The sequence below is a fragment of the Apium graveolens genome, chromosome 6, assembly GCF_009905375.1.
Source record: "Apium graveolens cultivar Ventura chromosome 6, ASM990537v1, whole genome shotgun sequence".
Classification (NCBI taxonomy): Eukaryota; Viridiplantae; Streptophyta; class Magnoliopsida; order Apiales; family Apiaceae; genus Apium; species Apium graveolens.
Genome location: NC_133652.1, coordinates 11,390,255 through 11,408,696, shown reverse-complemented (window position 1 = coordinate 11,408,696; position 18,442 = coordinate 11,390,255). Strand labels below are relative to the sequence as shown.

The 18,442-nt window shown below is 36.5% G+C and overlaps 3 protein-coding genes across 3 annotated transcripts; all 3 read left to right on the top strand.

The window, feature by feature from the left end:
• The first annotated feature begins 764 nt into the window (after nucleotides 1–764).
• LOC141664580 (uncharacterized) lies at nucleotides 765–2,975 on the top strand. The gene is made up of 3 exons (XM_074470538.1): nucleotides 765–798; nucleotides 916–1,238; nucleotides 2,364–2,975. Exons 1-3 carry the CDS (start codon nucleotides 765–767, stop codon nucleotides 2,973–2,975), a joined length of 969 nt encoding a protein of 322 aa, XP_074326639.1.
• A 506-nt stretch (nucleotides 2,976–3,481) lies between these two features.
• LOC141664579 (uncharacterized) lies at nucleotides 3,482–4,069 on the top strand. The gene has a single exon (XM_074470537.1). The coding sequence runs from the start codon at nucleotides 3,482–3,484 to the stop codon at nucleotides 4,067–4,069; it is 588 nt and encodes a 195-aa protein (XP_074326638.1).
• Nucleotides 4,070–4,099: 30 nt separating this feature from the next.
• LOC141664578 (uncharacterized) lies at nucleotides 4,100–6,036 on the top strand. Its single transcript, XM_074470536.1, has 3 exons — nucleotides 4,100–4,249; nucleotides 4,832–4,894; nucleotides 5,638–6,036. The coding sequence occupies exons 1-3, from the start codon at nucleotides 4,100–4,102 to the stop codon at nucleotides 6,034–6,036; spliced, it is 612 nt and encodes a 203-aa protein (XP_074326637.1).
• Nucleotides 6,037–18,442: the final 12,406 nt, after the last annotated feature.

Genomic DNA, 18,442 nt, shown 5'->3' with positions numbered 1-18,442 from the left:
AATTATTAATCAAACATAACTTGAGTATAAGACCCTTTTAAAGTTTAATAGTGTTTCAAAATATAAAAAAATAAATTGAGACAAACCGTTGGCCCGTGGTTCCTCGAGTGCCGGCCGCAGAGTGAAATGCCATCAACTAGGGCACTAATCGAGTATAAATAGTCTTAATCTGTTGTAAATTATCTCCTGTAAATCTAGGCTGATTAACGTGAGGGAAAGAAAAAGTTTAAGAAAGTTGTGTTGCAACAACATGCAGTGGTACTTTTGGATCAGTTGTGAAAAATTACAACGTTGACAAACCTTTAATTAAACTTTCATTAGGCATCTCTATGTCAGGTGTAAATCACATTACACCTTCTGGTAATATCCAGGTAAATCTAATATTATTCAATCTTTTTATTGTAAACTTTTCATATGTGTTTAGTTAGTTTTTTCCTTTCCCATCCCTTGGGAAACATTCATTGCCATGGATTAGTAGTAATAAAACTTTACCTGATAGATTACTTTATTCAGAAATAGCTTAACTATTATTCCTCATACTTTTGATATATTTGTAATTTGATGGAAATTTTGGGTTCTCCCTTACTGGGTACCCTACTAGATTACTTTATTCAGAAATAGCTGCAGTGTTATTCCTCATGCTTTTGATATATTTGTCATTTGATGGAAATTTTGATTTCTTCCGTTCTGGGTAATGCCCTGCCATGATCTAATTTTGATTTGCTTGCTTTGTGTGGTTAGGGTAATTATCCTTTTACACAAGAATGCATCATTCTATTGCTGGTTACTTGTGTCGGGGTAAGAGAAGATTTGGGTCCATTTTCTTGCAATTGTGGTTGTGATTTTTTCACATATTAACTTTTTATGTCCAAATTCATTTTGCATGAAATCTCAGTTTATAACCTATGGTGGCAGGTGTGTGCACAATTGAATTTCAAAAACGGGGCCTACCTCATGCTCATATTGTCCTTTGGCTGTGTGACGGTGATAAATTAATGTGCTCAGAAGAAATTGACAGCATTATTAGTGCAAAAATACCTGATAAAGATAGTGACCCAATTGGTTATGAAGTCGTGGGTCAATTCATGATGCACGGTCCATGTGGGGAGGCAAATCCTCGGTGCCCGTGTATGGTTCATGGAAAATGCACAAAATACTATCCCAAACCTTACACCAATAACACTACAATGGATTCAGATGGCTATGCTTCATATCGAAGAAGAGATGTAGGAAGGACAGTAGAATGCAACAAGATCCTCCTCGACAACAGGTCTTTTCCCAATCTCCCCTTTTATGCTTTCTTAGTGTGGTTAATGTTGGGTTGCACCCATCTTGTGAACTATATCTATTTGTCATGGTGTAATTAACCTTTGTCTGGTAAAACTGTATCCAATATAAAAACAACAAACTTAAAACTTCTAAAATCAAGTTACCCAGATTCAAGTAAAAGGGGGCTCAATAATTCTATTTTTAGTAATTTTGAAGGGAAATTAATTGTTTAGCAATCACCTAAAATCAATCACAAAAAAACCCCACCCCGTAGTTGATACAAATATTAGCCCCAAGGCCACTAAGATTCTCTGGACATGACATCACTATTAAAATAGGTTTGGGGCTAAAAAAAGCCTTTCTCCTTTTCCATAGTAAGTATTGGCCAGACCTGTACTTAGAATTATAATGCAAAATCCATTTGTCATATTTGGAACATCGGTCAGGAATATAGACAGGCCCAATTCAGGTGAGCAGCATATACCTTTGTGCCTAAAATTGTTATCCATATCATATAGTGCTATGAATCGAGCTAAAATAGTGCACCGGTAATGTAATTTCTAAAAAAATGCTAATGCCAGTCTAACACTTTGTTGGAACGGGAAATTGTGGTGTTTAGAGCATTGCATACAAAGTTTGTTTTAGAATCAAGAAGCCTACCAATCTGACAAAAGAATCCATCCTAACTCTTATAAGATCCAAACCCTCATTTGTTGGCTTATGGACCATCACTTAAGGCTAAATTAAATTTAGCCAAACTAAAAATTAAAATCTAATAAACTGCTGCAGAATGAGCGGCGTCATCTGGCTATCTCTGTGCATAGGTAGAGCATTGTCCGTAATACAAGTCCTAGGACACCGCTTATGGGTTGTGTGCATACAATAATGAGCTAGATCAACAGGCTGTCTTAGATATTTTTTGCATACGCAGAGTATTTTTGATAAAAGTGGTAAAATTAGTCATGGATAATGGGATTACTGTCGCTCTTTGGACAACAAAACATTCAGCACAACCAATAGCTTTTTGAAGGGGCAAAAGATGTATAAAATAGTAAATTCTCGGGTTAGCCCTGCTGATTTTTTTTTTGCTCTAGCCTCCGCATTCCTCTCTGATAGGTTTTGACTCTATAATTGCATATGTGTTTCATGTGTTGCACAAGCATGTGGTGCCTTACAATCGTGGTTTACTTGTGAAGTACCAAGCTCACATCAATGTGGAGCGCTGCAACCGCTTAAAATCAATTAAGTACTTATTTAAGTATATTGGTAAAGGTCCTGACAAAGTTACTGCAGTGATGGAGCGTGTAGATGGGGCCTCAACTGTCATAGGTACTTCAACCTCCATATTGTGGGAAAAACAGTTAGATGAAGTCAAAAATTACCTCTCATATAGGTATCTGTCTTCTGCTGAAGCTTGCTGGAGGATATTTGAGTTCTCTATACACCATAGAGAGCCGTATGTGCAGCGCTTATTCTTTCATCTGGAGGATGAACATGAAGTGAGGTTCCGTGATGATGACTCTCTTCCTGAGATACTCGGCAGGATCAGACCACATGGGACCATATTTGTTCAATGGATGTTAAATAACCGTCGGGATGAGTCTGGTCGTGACTTAATATTTTTTAGGTATCTCACAAGGTACCGTTGGGACAATGCTGGTAAATTTTGGGCTCAGCGCAAACAAAATATTGATGTCGTCGGCTGAATGTTCTACGCCCATCCTGCAAGTGGCGAAAGATTTTATATGCGCCTTTTATTAAACATCATACCTGGGGCACAAACTTTTGAGGAAATTCGGACTATTGACGGGATAATTTACCCAACATACAAGGAAGCTTGCTTCCATAGAGGCCTGTTGGAATGTGACAATGAGTGGCATGTTGCCTTAGATGATGCCTCAAATTATGCAACTGCACCTCAACTACGAGAGTTGTTTGTCACCTTATTGTTATACTGTGAGATTAGCAACCCCCCTGCCTTATGGTATAATCATTGGACCGCACTCGCTGATGATATTGACTACACCCAGAGGAAATTGTTACATTTGCCCACGCTGGTTGTTGTTGATTTTGATAAACAATTACTTGCATTACAGGCGATCAATAGTTTGCTCAATCAACATGGGAAATCGGTGGCCGACTTCCCTGGCCTTCCAGAAATTAACACAGAAGCGACATGCAGGTTCAAAATCAACTCCTTCTAGAGGAAGTGATGTACGACTGCCATGCATTGGAAATAGAGGCAAACCGACGCATCACATGTCTTAACTACAAACAACGTGCTATATTTGACGAAGTGGTCCATTATGCTACTTTAGGTTTAGGTGGATTTTTTTTTGTTTATGGTCATGGTGGCACGGGAAAAACTTTCCTATGGTCCACCATCTTATGCAAGCTTAAAAGTGAAGGACGCATAGTCTTGGCTGTGGCTTCCTCTGGCATTGCCTCATTACTTGTACAGGGTGGTAAGACATCCCATTCTCGTTTCAGGATACCTATAGACATAAGCGAGGTCAGCACTTGTGAGATTAAGAAAAACACACATTTAGCAGAATTAATATGCAAAGCGAGCCTTGTCATTTGGGATGAGGCCCCAATGACTCATCGATTTGTCTTTGAGGCCGTTGACCGGAGTTTTCGGGACATTCGTCAGAGCATAAATCCGGCCGCTGGCTCCATGCCCTTTGGCGGTATGACCGTACTACTTGGTGGGGACTTCAGGCAGGTCCTTCCAGTCGTGCCAAAAGAAGGTCGCGAGGGAATTATGGCTGCAAGCATAAGTAAGTCTTATTTGTGGTGAGAGTGCAAAGTTTTCACTCTCATTAAAAACATGCGAGTTGAAAGGGACGTGCCACCTGTGACATTGGATGTAGAGGTTCTGAGTTTTAAAAAATGGATTCTGAACCTGGGTGATGGAGTTCAACAAACATATGAATTTGGTAACGCCAGTGACTCCTCGTGGATCAAAATCCCCAAAGAGGTATGGACCTTCCTTTATAAAAAAAATATGATTGCCCTTGTATATATATAAACATTTTTGGCTATGCCAAATTTCTTTGTGCCCAAGAAGTGTTGCAAGTGAAAAAGTTTTCTATGGGCCCCCTACTGCTATAAAAACTCAATATTACCTCATTCTACCAATGTTATTACAATTTCATAGTGGCTGTATTTGGGTTTTGGGGTCCAATGGTAATGCTTACGACATTTTAAATTTTATATATTGCTACTATTATGTGGGAGATAAAAGGGACAACTCATACTTGACTCGAACTCAGAGCCTGAACACATTTTCAAGCTCGGTTAAAAACTCGGTCTTCAGTTTAAATCGATTATTCTTAGTTATAGATGAAATGTGTTCTTTAAATAGCTTTAACTAATATATGTCTTTACTATTTTCTCGGAGGTAGCTACAGTTTTGGTGATGTCTGAAAATGATGAAAGTCGATATCTTGATGTTTAGTTTGGTATATTTATGTAAATTTTTTTGAAACATTAAGCAAAGTTTGGCATATTATTATTCATGTATTATTCATGCTTTGTTAATGCATGTGGGTTGTGTTAGGTTTATGCCAAAGAATTTTTTTTTGCTTTAGTGGGTTTCGGAGCTAATATTACAGTTTTTCAAGTTGGTGTAGCACCCTTATTTCATTGGGATGTATTCAGTTTGGATTTATGTGTATACAAATCAGTTATCTTTGATGATTAGTATTACATAATACTGTGATGAAAGTGTGTATAAAATTCAAAGCCAATTTACAATTTCATCTTGTGCTAAATATCTTTCATTGACTGATTTGGTAGGTGAGATTTTTGAGTGCTTTTTTTCTCCGATTTCAATTGCAAAATGATAAATGATTCAAGGTAGTTTTTTCGGTGATAATTTACCATTTAACAAATAGCTTCCCTGTATCGTTTTAGAAAACTTCATAAATGTGGGTTAAGCGTCTTACTTGGAGAATAAATATACATACTTAATATGTTGACCATAAGCTTCGTTATGTCAGGCAGAATAATTTTAGGAAAGCTGGGGCTATGTTAGTCCTGGGGTTATAAGTTTGAGAGTTAACTATAATCAGTCAATTGTTTTACACTTTTGGTTTCTTTTTGTAGAAGCTTAATTAGAGATCATAAATAGAGTTGACTATACCCGAAGATGGTTCCACTCCTATTATATGTATCATCGCCATCTTAGAAGCCTTTCCCGGACATATCAGATTACAACCTATTTTTAACCTTGTTTTAAAAAGGATGAATCTTGTATGACAAACTTAAGTAACGCATTAAAACCTACATATTAACTTTTGTGGCATCACTTATTGATATGAGAATATTATCACAACTAATAGTAATAATCCGTCCTTTTTGCAGCTACTTGTCACCTATTCTGGGGATCCAGTGAAAGCAATAGTCAATGAAATCTATTCAGACCTACAACAGAGCAATGATTGCCTTGAATACCTGCGTGACCGCGCCATACTAACACCCCTAAATGAATATGTAGACAAGATTAATCGACACATATTGGATACGCTACCAGGAAACTTTACAGTCTACAAAAGTTCTGACACTATCTGTAAGGGTTCGACCACAAATATAGTTGACGAGGTCCTTTATCCACCAGAATACCTGAATTCTCTGAGATTCGGGGGTGTGCCCAATCATGAACTTGAGCTCAAGGTGGGTGTCCCTATAATGCTGCTTCGCAACCTGAACCCAAAAAATGGGTTATGTTATGGGACCCGCTTGATCGTTACTCAGTGCTATTGATTTGTTATAGAGGCTTTGATTATAACTGGGAATAAAATTGGGGGAAAAACATATATACCAAGTATATGTATGTCCCCGACTGACAGAACAATGCCCTTTGTTCTGAAAAGGAAACAACTCCCTGTTGTAGTTTGTTACGCAATGACAATAAATAAGAGCCAGGGGCAAATGGTGAAAAACGTGGGCTTGTACCTTCCTAAGCCGGTTTTCAGCCATGGACAACTCTACGTTGCCGTATCACGGGTGACCTCACCCACTGGATTGAAAATTGTCTGTGTTAATGAAGAAGATATATATGATGGTTATATAAAGAATATTGTATACCGTGAAATCTTCAATGACATCATGACCACATAACAAATTCGGCTGCACACACCATTACAACCAACATCTATCTGTGCATTCGTTACACCATTAAAACCACAGTTTCCGACTTGTGAGATTTTCAATACGTGTAAAATTGTTATTGAGAATTAATATCTTAGGAACACTTTTCCCCGGGCACAGATGCAAAATATGTGCCACTGTAAATTTCCAGACCCTCATATAGTGGCTTTAGCTTTTTGGCAACATATATTATGAGGGAAATAATTTTTCACCAAATTCCAGTAAGACAAGTACATTATTGGAAATATATATTGTGAGCTTAGTTGTGACTTCTTTCGTTGACACAAAGAAAATTCTAGGCTTTTACATATTAGGCCTCTTCCATTTGAGATACAAACTTAATATATCTGGTTTTCAAATTACACATCTGTCTTGAGTAATTATTTTAACCAGTATTAATAATTTCATTAAAAAATAAGCCACAAAAATTACACGCAGAGCATATATCTTTACAAAACTATTAAAAGAATACATGTCCACCGGATATCCCCATGCCAAATTTTATGAAATAAACCCAAAAAACTCATACAATCATAAAAAAAAATATATTTCAATTATGGAAAAATAATTATGGTAATACTAAATTGTTGATGAAGCCCAAAGAATATGCAAACAATTTTTATTATAATTTTTTTAAAACAACTTCTATAATATTAAAAATAACTTATTTTTGTTTCGACATCAAACCAGATATACTGAGCTCGTGCCAAATTTTTCGATACAGATATTATTTTATATTCGACTATCGGCTTCCTCTTTGAGCAAATTAAACTTGACGGTCTCGTGACTTAGACAAATTATACTTATCCCCTCCAAAATAACCTATGAAAATATTTTTCATACGCCTTTACACATTCAAACAACATAATGAACTACACACTGCATTTACTTCTAAAACTGAAATCAAGAAATTGATCAGGCACATCATTATTAACCTCAACATTAATTGATAAATACCTCCCTATAAAGGATTGGCATGACCAGCAAAAATAGTTCATATTACATATTTTAACTTATAACTCAGAACATACATATAAACTATGGCTCCTCAATCCACTTTGATCTCTGCACTCACAACCAAAACTCAACAGGCTTTGCTCCATGTACGAGCATCACGCATATGGGAAGCTACCAACAGAGATGATAAAAAACTACTCAATACCAAGGTCGTCTTCATCGACAAGGAGGTAACAACCGCCTGCAATACCTAAACCAACTTTGGAACCTACCATCATAACCTATATTTTATTAGTAAATAAAATTCATCAATTCTTACTCCATATATTGTTTAAAATATTAAAATTTGCAGGGGTCTCAGATCATGCTAACTGTCTGGAACAAACAGAAACAGGACTACTTCCCTCTGCTGAAAGAAGGTGGCGTCTATAATATCTCTGATTTCAAGGTTGTTCCAAGCCCGAAAACTTATAGGGTTGTCGCCTCTGACCTCTCCCTGTCATTTTATTACAAAACTAAGGTGTTGCCGGCAGAGGACAATGAGGACATCCCAATGTTTAAATTTGAACTCACCAAGTATGAGGACATCCCTGCACTTCTCTGGGACACCAAAAAATTTATAGGTACATACACACAATATTTTTGGCACCTTGAACAACCTCTTTGAAATTTAATCATCTACATTCTTGCAGAGATCATTGGAATGGTAAGGAAGTATGGGGAACCAGAACCAGCATCGAACGGAGCAAAGAAAATGGACGTCCTTCTGGTCGACGACAGGTGTTGACTCTCAAACCTTGATCAACAAAAAAATGGAATACTTGCCTCTTTCTAAAGTTATCTGAACAGTCGATCAATTTAATCAAATTTACATGTTCATGCAGGGACCAGAAGATACTTGTCAGCCTATGGGAAGACAAGGCTTTTCAGTTCCTGGAAGGACTGGCTACAACAAAGGGGAGTGCTGCTTTCGCTGTTGTAACTGGGCTCTTAGCAAAAAAATATTCAGGTTTGCCATTCGGCACACCATAGTTAATTCACATATAGTAATGACACTGTTACTTCACAATCACAGAAACTCCTGTATTTGTATGGAAAATGCTAAAAAAATATGTTCAAAGAATACATGAAAACACAAAAAAATGGAACTTATAGATTGTTCAAGCTCACAAGTTTATTCTCTTTCATTTTTGGTTTTTTTTAAAATCAAGGGATCTTTACAACAAGTCAGCGTTGCCTTGGTTTAATTACTACATAAATTTTTAGTGACTCATAATTTTTTAGGTTCACTTTTATACTCAACCCACGGCAGAAAAAAATTGGGGTAGCCTCACACTTCACCACTACATCTTAGTGTAAATGTAAGATAGGCAGACAACACTAGTACCTCACAAGAACAAATTTATAATTACGGTGTGACCTTCCTAAGCACGCAATCTACGTACTAAAACCCAAAATTAATAGGATGCAAGGAACCTTGTGACAAAATATATTCTATTAGTTACAAAATTAAAACAATAAAAGGTACTTTAATTTTTATTCATATATTCCAACAATTTTTTTCCCTAACACTGTAAGCTATGGATTCCATTTCAAATAATTAATATCAGTATATAATTTGCTTTTATCTGTTCTCTGATTTCTTACATTTCCCATTTACCTCCCCTGCATAAAGGCTTTTGACCAAAACTACCTAATAGGGTTTTAGAGATAATTACTGGTTTCATACCCTATTGTTCCTGTCCCTGACTTTTTCCCTTGACCTAACTACACTCGGGATAATGTAGGGAATAATATCATATTATACAATAAAATAGTCCTATATGGGGTTGTCCTAGAGATAATTATTAGTTATATAATCTATTATTCCTCCTCCTGGCTTATTTCCTTGCCCTAACTACGCTCGGGAAAATGTAGGCAATAATATCATATTATCCAGTGGTAATCCAACCAAAACTTACTTCAACATAGATTATGCCCCCCTGAAGGAGCTCAAGGTAACAAAAAAATCAGTATCAGGCGCGACAACCCATCCTCTGGAGGCGCCTGCCAAAACACAATTTGTTACAACTGGAGAAAATTCCCCAGCGATGGCCACAATCGAAGAGATATTGGATACTGGGCTGCCAGATGGAACATATGTGATCACTATTATTATCCCAACCCTTTAAATATATTAAATCACACATCCTCACACCAAAATTTTTAATTATGCTTCAAATCCAATGCAGGTTATGTGCTTCATATGCCAAGCAACTATTATCAATATCTCAAAACATAACAACTGGTACTACAACACTTGCCCCAAATGCCCCAAGGGAATAAGAGTTGAAGGCGATAAATACTATTGTGAGGCTTGCCAAAAGGAGACCGAGGGTTGCAAACAGAGGTAAGGCTGTCAGTCAAATATGGTCAAAATGATTCAAAACTAAAAAAATTAGTCACTCAACCTATGTCCGCACTATTAAATAATTTCACAAATAATAGATGACACACACAATTTTAACTACCTATTTACTGGTTTCAAAAAATCTTAGCCCTGACTGGAGTGTACTTTGCATTACAAACTAAAGGTACTGTGGGCGTTAAAGATGCGTCAGGGGAAACCACTTTCACCTTATTCAACAAAGAGGCACAACGTATAATTGGCATCCCCATAGACATCATAATCTCTGATATTGGACAGGTTCAAACTCCCTTCACACATTTTATGGGGGTTCACCCAAAAACAACATAATTTTCTATTACTTTAATTACTAACCTTTGATATTGACAACGACCACATAAAACCCTACAGGACAAACTTACTCAGGATATCCCCCCAGTGCTGAACAATGTTATTGGTAAGACTTGCGCCTTTAAAGTAAAGGTGACAGCCCGTAATCAGGATGGCCGAGCAGGATACATAGTCGCACGCCTTGCTGAAGTGCTAGTCTCCACACCAGCCATCGAAGAGGCTGATCAAATTCATGGAGCAGGCCCCATCAAGAAGGCCAAAGTCAAGTGAAATATATAAATCCTAAAATGAACCCCATCCTACCTTTACTAAATAAGACATCACCCCTTCTTATATGATATCGCTCCTTATTACTGTATGGTTTTATGACTATCTTTGGATGTTTGCAATGGCTTGGTAACAAACATTTGAATTCTAATATATTTTCGATATTATCTGTCAACTTTGCCAATATCTTTGCAGTTCTCTAATTTGCAATTTACTACGGCTGTTCAAATTTTGAATGCCATGTTGCCACAATTATGATGCACACATGCCCACAGAAATGCCTTACAACAATAGTTTGGTCCCGCAATAGATGCCTAATATGCAAATGTTAAATGTCCACCTTGGTTTGAAAATTATAGTATTGTTTCATTAAATATGGATTAAGTCATGTTTCAAGAGGTCTTGATAAGTTGTAATAATTTCCAGCCTTCATCAAGTTTATGGAGTTTGGGCAAATGGTATCTTAAGAAAGTGGACGCTGATTCCCTTATTATCTAAAGCTGGTCTTTGTTGTGTTTGTACGGTTAAAGTACATGATGAAATTCATGAATTGTTACATACAAATATTGATCAAAGTATTAGTAATCACCTCTCTCTGTTAGGTTTCATAAATGTCGGTGAAGCTCTCCAACATGCATACAAATTTACTACGTTTCACCTACCCAAAAAAAATGAAAATTTCATTTCTGTTTGCACTGAGCTACGAAGAAAATACAGACCTGATCTTGGCACAGTTGTCTTCCGAGAGCTTCAAAGATTGGGGTAATTTTCCGAAGATAATATGACAGATGCAATGTTGTATGGTACAGGTCCCTCACCTACTGACAGTCAGGCCTCCATATCACAAGAAAGTTAACATTGTACAGATATAAGTCGTTACAGCTAACTAGTCATTTTCATAATATGAATGATGTCAATGTGATAGCATGGTGTTCTAATATACTATAAGATTCCGCTGCGGCCTTCCTGTAATAATTTTATTTTTAGGTGGACTTGTTAGTCAACACATAGACAATTAACACTGATAGGCAAAATGGAATGGTGGGATCCTCGCGGCCAGAAAAAGATTGCATTCTATATTGAAGAAAGAATCGAATTTGTATCGCAATTTATAATATAGGATGTAAAAGGAAGCATGCACTTTTTTTTTGAGGAATTATGAATAACCAAGTAAGAAGTACTGATTCACATTGTTTTCCAAAATTCCATTAATTTTACTTCTCAAATCGAGGTCTTCACGAAAATGACATCTTCTCTCGTGAGAGCTGGGATACGGTTTGCGTACATTTACTGCCGTATGTTTGGTTTATGTTTGCTTTTTCTCAAGCATGCATCACACAAGTCTATACACATTATACGGATTCTGATATTAACTTAGTCTACTGAGGCCTAACAATATTTTTTACTTGGATCCCGAATGCGATTTATCCGAGATCTGATTTTAGCTCCATCGGTAATTCAGGCTCTTGATAGACCATCAGAGAAAGACTAGTGAAGGAACATATAGAACAATGTTTCTAAGCAAGGACAGGGACATATTACTTTGTAGAAAGGTTTGATCAAGAAAGAGATGTGCATGGTTTGTAAATGACCATTCATTTTTATATTTGATTCAGTTTAGTAGTAGCCTTGAAAATGGATAGTTATCAAATCTCTTAGGACTATTAATATCATTTCCTAGTAAATTGCACTTGCTACGGATTATTCACACTGGGTGACAATTTTTTGTTTCGGATCATGTTCGTATTTATAAACGGGACAATTTTGGGCCAACTTAAAATTCCCTAAAATTAAATGAAAATAATTAATTTAGTGGAAATGCTTTAAATACTCAATAAAGGGACATATTACTAAATTAGTTTTGTCTCTGGCCTATATCTTGCTTGTGATGTTGTGGCCAGGAGCAGGACCATCTTAAATTTTTAAATGTCATGTACAAAAATAAGAATGAAACCCCTGAGAATTACTATTGAATAATCTATGCTTTTATGATAACAAAGTCTGAGTAGGCAAGATTTAACAGGGTCGGTGACATGAATCATTCTTCTCCATTCCCTTCTTTCAAGTCACAGAAAAACTACAGACCAAATCTTTATTATTGACTGGTGCATTTACTGTTTTATGTGCCGAGGCCACCATAATTATGTTCTCGAATATTTTGGAAGTTTGTAGTTTAAAATCCTTTCCTTTGATCACAGACTAATGTCAAAATCTCTTCTACACCTTCCTGCAAGCCATTACATGGCATAGTAAACACATTCCTGCGAGCCATTACATGGCATAGTAGGAATCTATTCGTCTGTAATGTCAATCAAGTATGAAGTTTGTATCTAACGGAACACTCCCTTGTCATCGTGATCTAATTGTAATATAAAAGATTTTCTGTGGAGTTAGGTCCTCAAATTATTTAAGTACAATAATCTTCTCTTAATCATTCTACTCTATATTTTTAACATGTAGATAAAAGATTCATCATAATATTTCACACCTTGTATCCCATATCAAAGAAGATACATAAGCAAACAACAGTATTATAAGTAGAAGATGGAAACGGAAGATATAATCGAAGCTAAAAAAACACATTTGTTCCATCTATCAAGAAACTCATACAAATCAGATTGATTACTACAACGAATTGCAGACATTTACCTTTCCATCATATTGTGAACAATCTTTTCTAGATCTTTCTATTCCGCATAATGTACATAGAGTATAACCTCTTCCCCTGCAACTCGGGCAAGGGGGTTCCCTTATATACTGTCCATTCGGACCAAACTAGGACTTTGTCTTTATAGGACCAGAACCAGGAGATTCATTGAGACAGAAACATGCCACGAAAGAATGTCCATGACAGAATGTCACATCACACGTGTAGCATAATATTCTAAACTAATTGGATGGAAAATCATAAAGTAGCGATGATCTATAACATGATTATAATATAACAGTCAACACATTCTATAAAAAAAGATTTTTTTGTCATGCCAATTTTAATATATTAAATGAATCCACCGAAATTAAAGGCAAGCAACCACCAAGTAGCACCACTACCCCTTTTTGGGGAGGGTAACAAATCAGCTTAAAAACCCCATCCATTAACCTGAAGCACATATTTTTCTGGGAATTTTACCGCCTCCGGTGCTAAGAAAATTCATTTCTGCCACAGAATAACACTTAAACACAAGTAAAATGCATACCCCGGCGTGTAATTACAGACAACTAAAAATGAAGTTGTTTATCCAAATCTTCTTAGTTTTTTTAGCACGCTCTGTCAATAATTTCATAATACAGATTACATCAACCCCCTAATACTTTTAGTATAATTTTATCCAATGTCCCTCGTGTTATGTCAAAATTAATACATAATGTGTTCATTTCTACATTAGGTAGTAAAGTTATAGTTTGAAAGGGGCAAAAAATAAGATAAATGTTTTTTCCATTTATCCATTGCCAACATAAACAAACACCAACTTTTATTTAATTAGGCCCATATTATGAACTACATTCACGATTCGGCATATATCATGCATAGACCAAATATAATCACGCATTACATTCATATCGTATCACCACATCTTAAACTTCATCCTATCACACGCATTCAGCATCATACCAATATTGCAAAGCACACATCCATTCACAGTCTCATCGCCTAAATGAACAAGACAGGAAACACTAACACCAGCTCCGGGTAGACCTTGAGGACAACCAGTATTCAAGAACATATCTCTCACATGGGTCAGAGCAGGAACAATTTCATGACCGTTCTACTTGTAAAGACTGCGCAAAATAGAGGTGGCAACCAATGACATGTAATGGCCCCTAAATGCTAACGCGTCAAGGGCACTCGGATGGGAATCAATATTTCCTGATGCGGTGAGAATTGCCTTACACCGCCTATATGTTACAGCATCGGCAATCCCCAGATCCTCAACAATTTGAAAAAACCTATCAAAGGAGGCCTTATCAGCATCCGAACCCATATCCCCATACTTGTAGAACGAGCATAGTGGAAATCCCTCAAGCAACGTGAGTATAACAGGTGCTCTCTTTGTCCTCGCCCATGTTATGAAGAAATTGTACACACTTTCAAACCCAGAGTTCACCAAATATCGCATGAGAAGACTCACCATATTAATAGGCAGACTTTCCATATTGTTATTTGATACCCATATTTCTATAATTTTACTACAACGAAGATGTCACTCTCTGGCAAGCCAAAATTCTCATAGGCACTCCTTTATATATGCCTCCGAACAACTTTCACCTTTCCATTGTCTTAATCACCAGGAGCAGTTACAAGTCACTTGAAATGCCAAACTATGAGACTCTTGAAATACCAACTTTCAGTTATGACATTTTCTTTTATCAGGGTATTGACTAAATATCTCTTTTTCTTACATCTCAGATGGCTGATAAATTAAAATTAAATTTCTGGCAGTCAAAAGTGGGAAATAAATTTGCATTTTTGACACACTATTTAAAATAATCACACAGTAAAATACAGATAAATATATCCCTAATTCAATAGACAGTTGAATTAGATGTTTCATTTATCTCTAAAAATTTAAAATTAAAACAAAATAAATATTGGAAAGAAAATACATTTTTTAAAATTTCCTCTGTCATGTCCACATAAATTAAATCAATATAATTTATATATGTTGCATTATTTGATATGTCCTCCTTACACTACTTCCATCTATCAGGGTTAGTAACACCAACACTGAAACTCAAACAACACCCTCTTTACATACTCTTAAGTATGCTGTGACAACCCTATATGTTAGTCAAAATCTAAAAACTAGAAATTTATACACCAACAACAACCTTCTTCCGCTGTTCTGCCACTCTGAGCTGCAATCGCACATGGAGATTACTACAATGAAACACCGATTATTTTGCACTATTTAACTATTCAAACTATTATATTCCCTTGACTGTTAAGTATTCTCATTTTTTGGACCTTTGTTTAATATTTTGTAAGGCAGAAATTTCAGTATTACGTCACCGTACCCGGAGGCACACACAGATAATAGAACTCGGCGATTTATGCTATGGATACCACTCTAAAAGAACAACTGTGTGCATCATTCGGATATGACATACTTTCTCATACAACACATATTACGATTCAGCCACCAATTTCATACTGCTAGATGCAAAGGTATAACTTCTTTACTCTAATACTCCCTAATCCACACAGCCTTAACTGATCTTAAAAATGAATAATCTTCAGGATAATCAGTATTGGGCAACTGCCGATAGAATAGATAGTGAACGCCTGGAGGTTTTGGTATGTAGGGGTCTTCTATACTATATTACAAACTTCAAAATTATTCCTCTCCACACCGCTTTCAGCCCAATATAGACAGACAGATTGATAATCTTTGGTAAAACAACCACGATACATGACTGCCTACATGGGAGTTCAGTACCACGGTTCGCATTCAACCTCATCTCATGGGCCTAGATCCTTTCGAGAGTCGGCAACAACACGGTCCTGACCGGTAAGCTCCTCCACAAAAACTTCAGCCAAATAATGATTACCACTGTAATAAATTTAAAATGACACTGAATCCAATTTTACCAATTCATTTCAGATATTGTCGGGATCATAATACAAACTAACGATGTGGCATACCAACATAATGGCATTAAAAGGGTGACAATTAGTTTGTTAAACAACAGGTGATTCTACCAAACATAACATTAACCCCTACAACTTACTTTCTGGCCATATTTGTTAGACCACAGCTAAAGTTGAGAATTCACTGAGTTATGCTAAATCAAATTGCAGGCTTCAAGAAATGAATGTCTCCTTATGGGGGAAAGCAGTTGCCCAGTTCTTGATTGAGCATAAGATGCACCGACAAAAAAATGTGGTTCTCATTGCCACCGGTTTGTTAGTCAAACAACAAAAAGGTGATCCTCACTCAATATAAACCTTATGCAGACATGTATATGTTAGGATAACAAATCCCTTATATATGCACACAAATGGACCTCAACAGCAAATAAAAAAAATCTTTTCAGCCATTCACATTACATGTATTCACATATTTGAAAACTGGCATTGCCACATCTTTCCTTAATTATTTGCCTTTTATATAAAAAATAGCAAATTAACTCAAAGAAACCTAAACACCTGCTTCCTAGAATGCAATCTAAATTGCTGATAAATGGGGCTATAATTCTTACTACTGGTAGGACAATGGGTCAGCCACAAAAGCACATATACTCCCAAAATTAGCACGCAACTCACACTTACGTGATATCTAATAAACCTATACACCACCTATCACAAGAATAAATCAACTATTAACCTGTAATAATGGAAGACGCTTTATTTATGTGCCACAGGAAACATCATTTTATCTTCCACGACAGCAACAGATCTAATTTTCAATCCAAACTGTGAAGAGGTGCGACTCCTACCTGCATATGTTACAGCTACATACGGTAATTTTATATGCCCGGTTCCCAACCCAGCAAGGTACCCCTACCAAGTTTTACCAGAAACAAGCACTACACCTTGCACAATAATACAGAAGCTTCTGCACATCAAGCTTTGGATTTACCAAAAGGTAGATTCCTTATATTACAATTTTAAAGACATTCCTCCCTTTCTTTTCGAATATAAGCTTTCCCTCCAATTGTTGAACTAAACATAAACGTTTGCTGCCATGTAAGTTCCGTTGCGACACCGTCATCCTAAATATAATGCTACGAGGTTGTCGTCATGATGGTTCCTGTATTCGATGCAAAAATGAGGTTTCCGCACAAGGAAGCAGCTACTAATGTGCACAGCGCGGCAGAAACTACATAACCCCAACAAGCAGGTCAGCAACTTTCTTCAATATACCTAATTTGACACATATCTATAACATTAAGCCTGAAATAATTTTCAAATCACAATCACCCCCTCATTTATGTGCCAAACAGGCCCGCTTTCGTTCTGGATGTCGCCGACCATACTGGGAAAACAAAATTCACACTCCAAACACTTGAACTTCAGCAACTCACTGGTTACTCTAGAGAAGAGCTTCTTCATGGGGGCACAGTAGTATGCTTCGCATAACACCTAATACTCCTAATTCAGACAAAACATCTCTGTGAAAATCGACATAACTAAATTACTCATACCTTGTGTTTGCTTGTGGACAGGTGCGTGGGATTCCAGCTTTTCCACAAGCTCTACAGAAATTAAAGAACGCCTGATGCACTTTTGAGGTCGCACTGAAACCATCAAGCTACACAAATAAGACTGGGAAGTTCATGATTGAAAAAGTGCTTCAGTACGCCAAGAACGCAAACTACTGATGACGTCTCTAATTCTTTTGATACTTGACTAATGATACCCCAATATCATCAGATTTGGTATTGACAATTGACGAGGATAATGAAGATACATATTCAGCCCCTTCTGTTTCACCTTCCTGTTTTCATCCTGTCATTTCTCCAGCACACTACAAGTATAACTAGTAAATACTAATACTGTTGAAGAAATTGTGCAGTGTTTAAGATACAAACTTAGGCTTTTAATATCTTAATAGTAGCATAAACGCAGACCTTAAATCTGTTATACCTCAGTTTCTGCAAATTAGCATGATTCTTTATCAACTTTTAATCTATCTGCTATATAAATTTGAGTGGGTCATCGTACATATTTTAAGGGTCTCCCTAAAATTTAATCAAAACTTTGCAAGAAGTCTGGCGCCTACCTCACTGAGAGATATCACTTTTTTTTAATTTATTAGTCAACTACATCTGGGGAGAAGCTAACATGATGGCAGTGGTACTTGCACTACACCATAAAATGCTTACTGTAACACCAAAAAAACGTTGCATTAGGGGGTAAATATGTTGCTCTTGCCCCACTTTTAAGCTAAGGTAACATTTTCTTAAAGATAGGTTTTTCCATGTTGCCTTAGGGGTCTAAGGTAACATCTTTGGTGCCTAAGGCAACATCGTATTTTAACTTGTTTATATGTTGTCTTAGCTTGCTAATGCAACAGAAAGAGAGAACAGTTGTAACTTATTTTTTATGTTACCTTA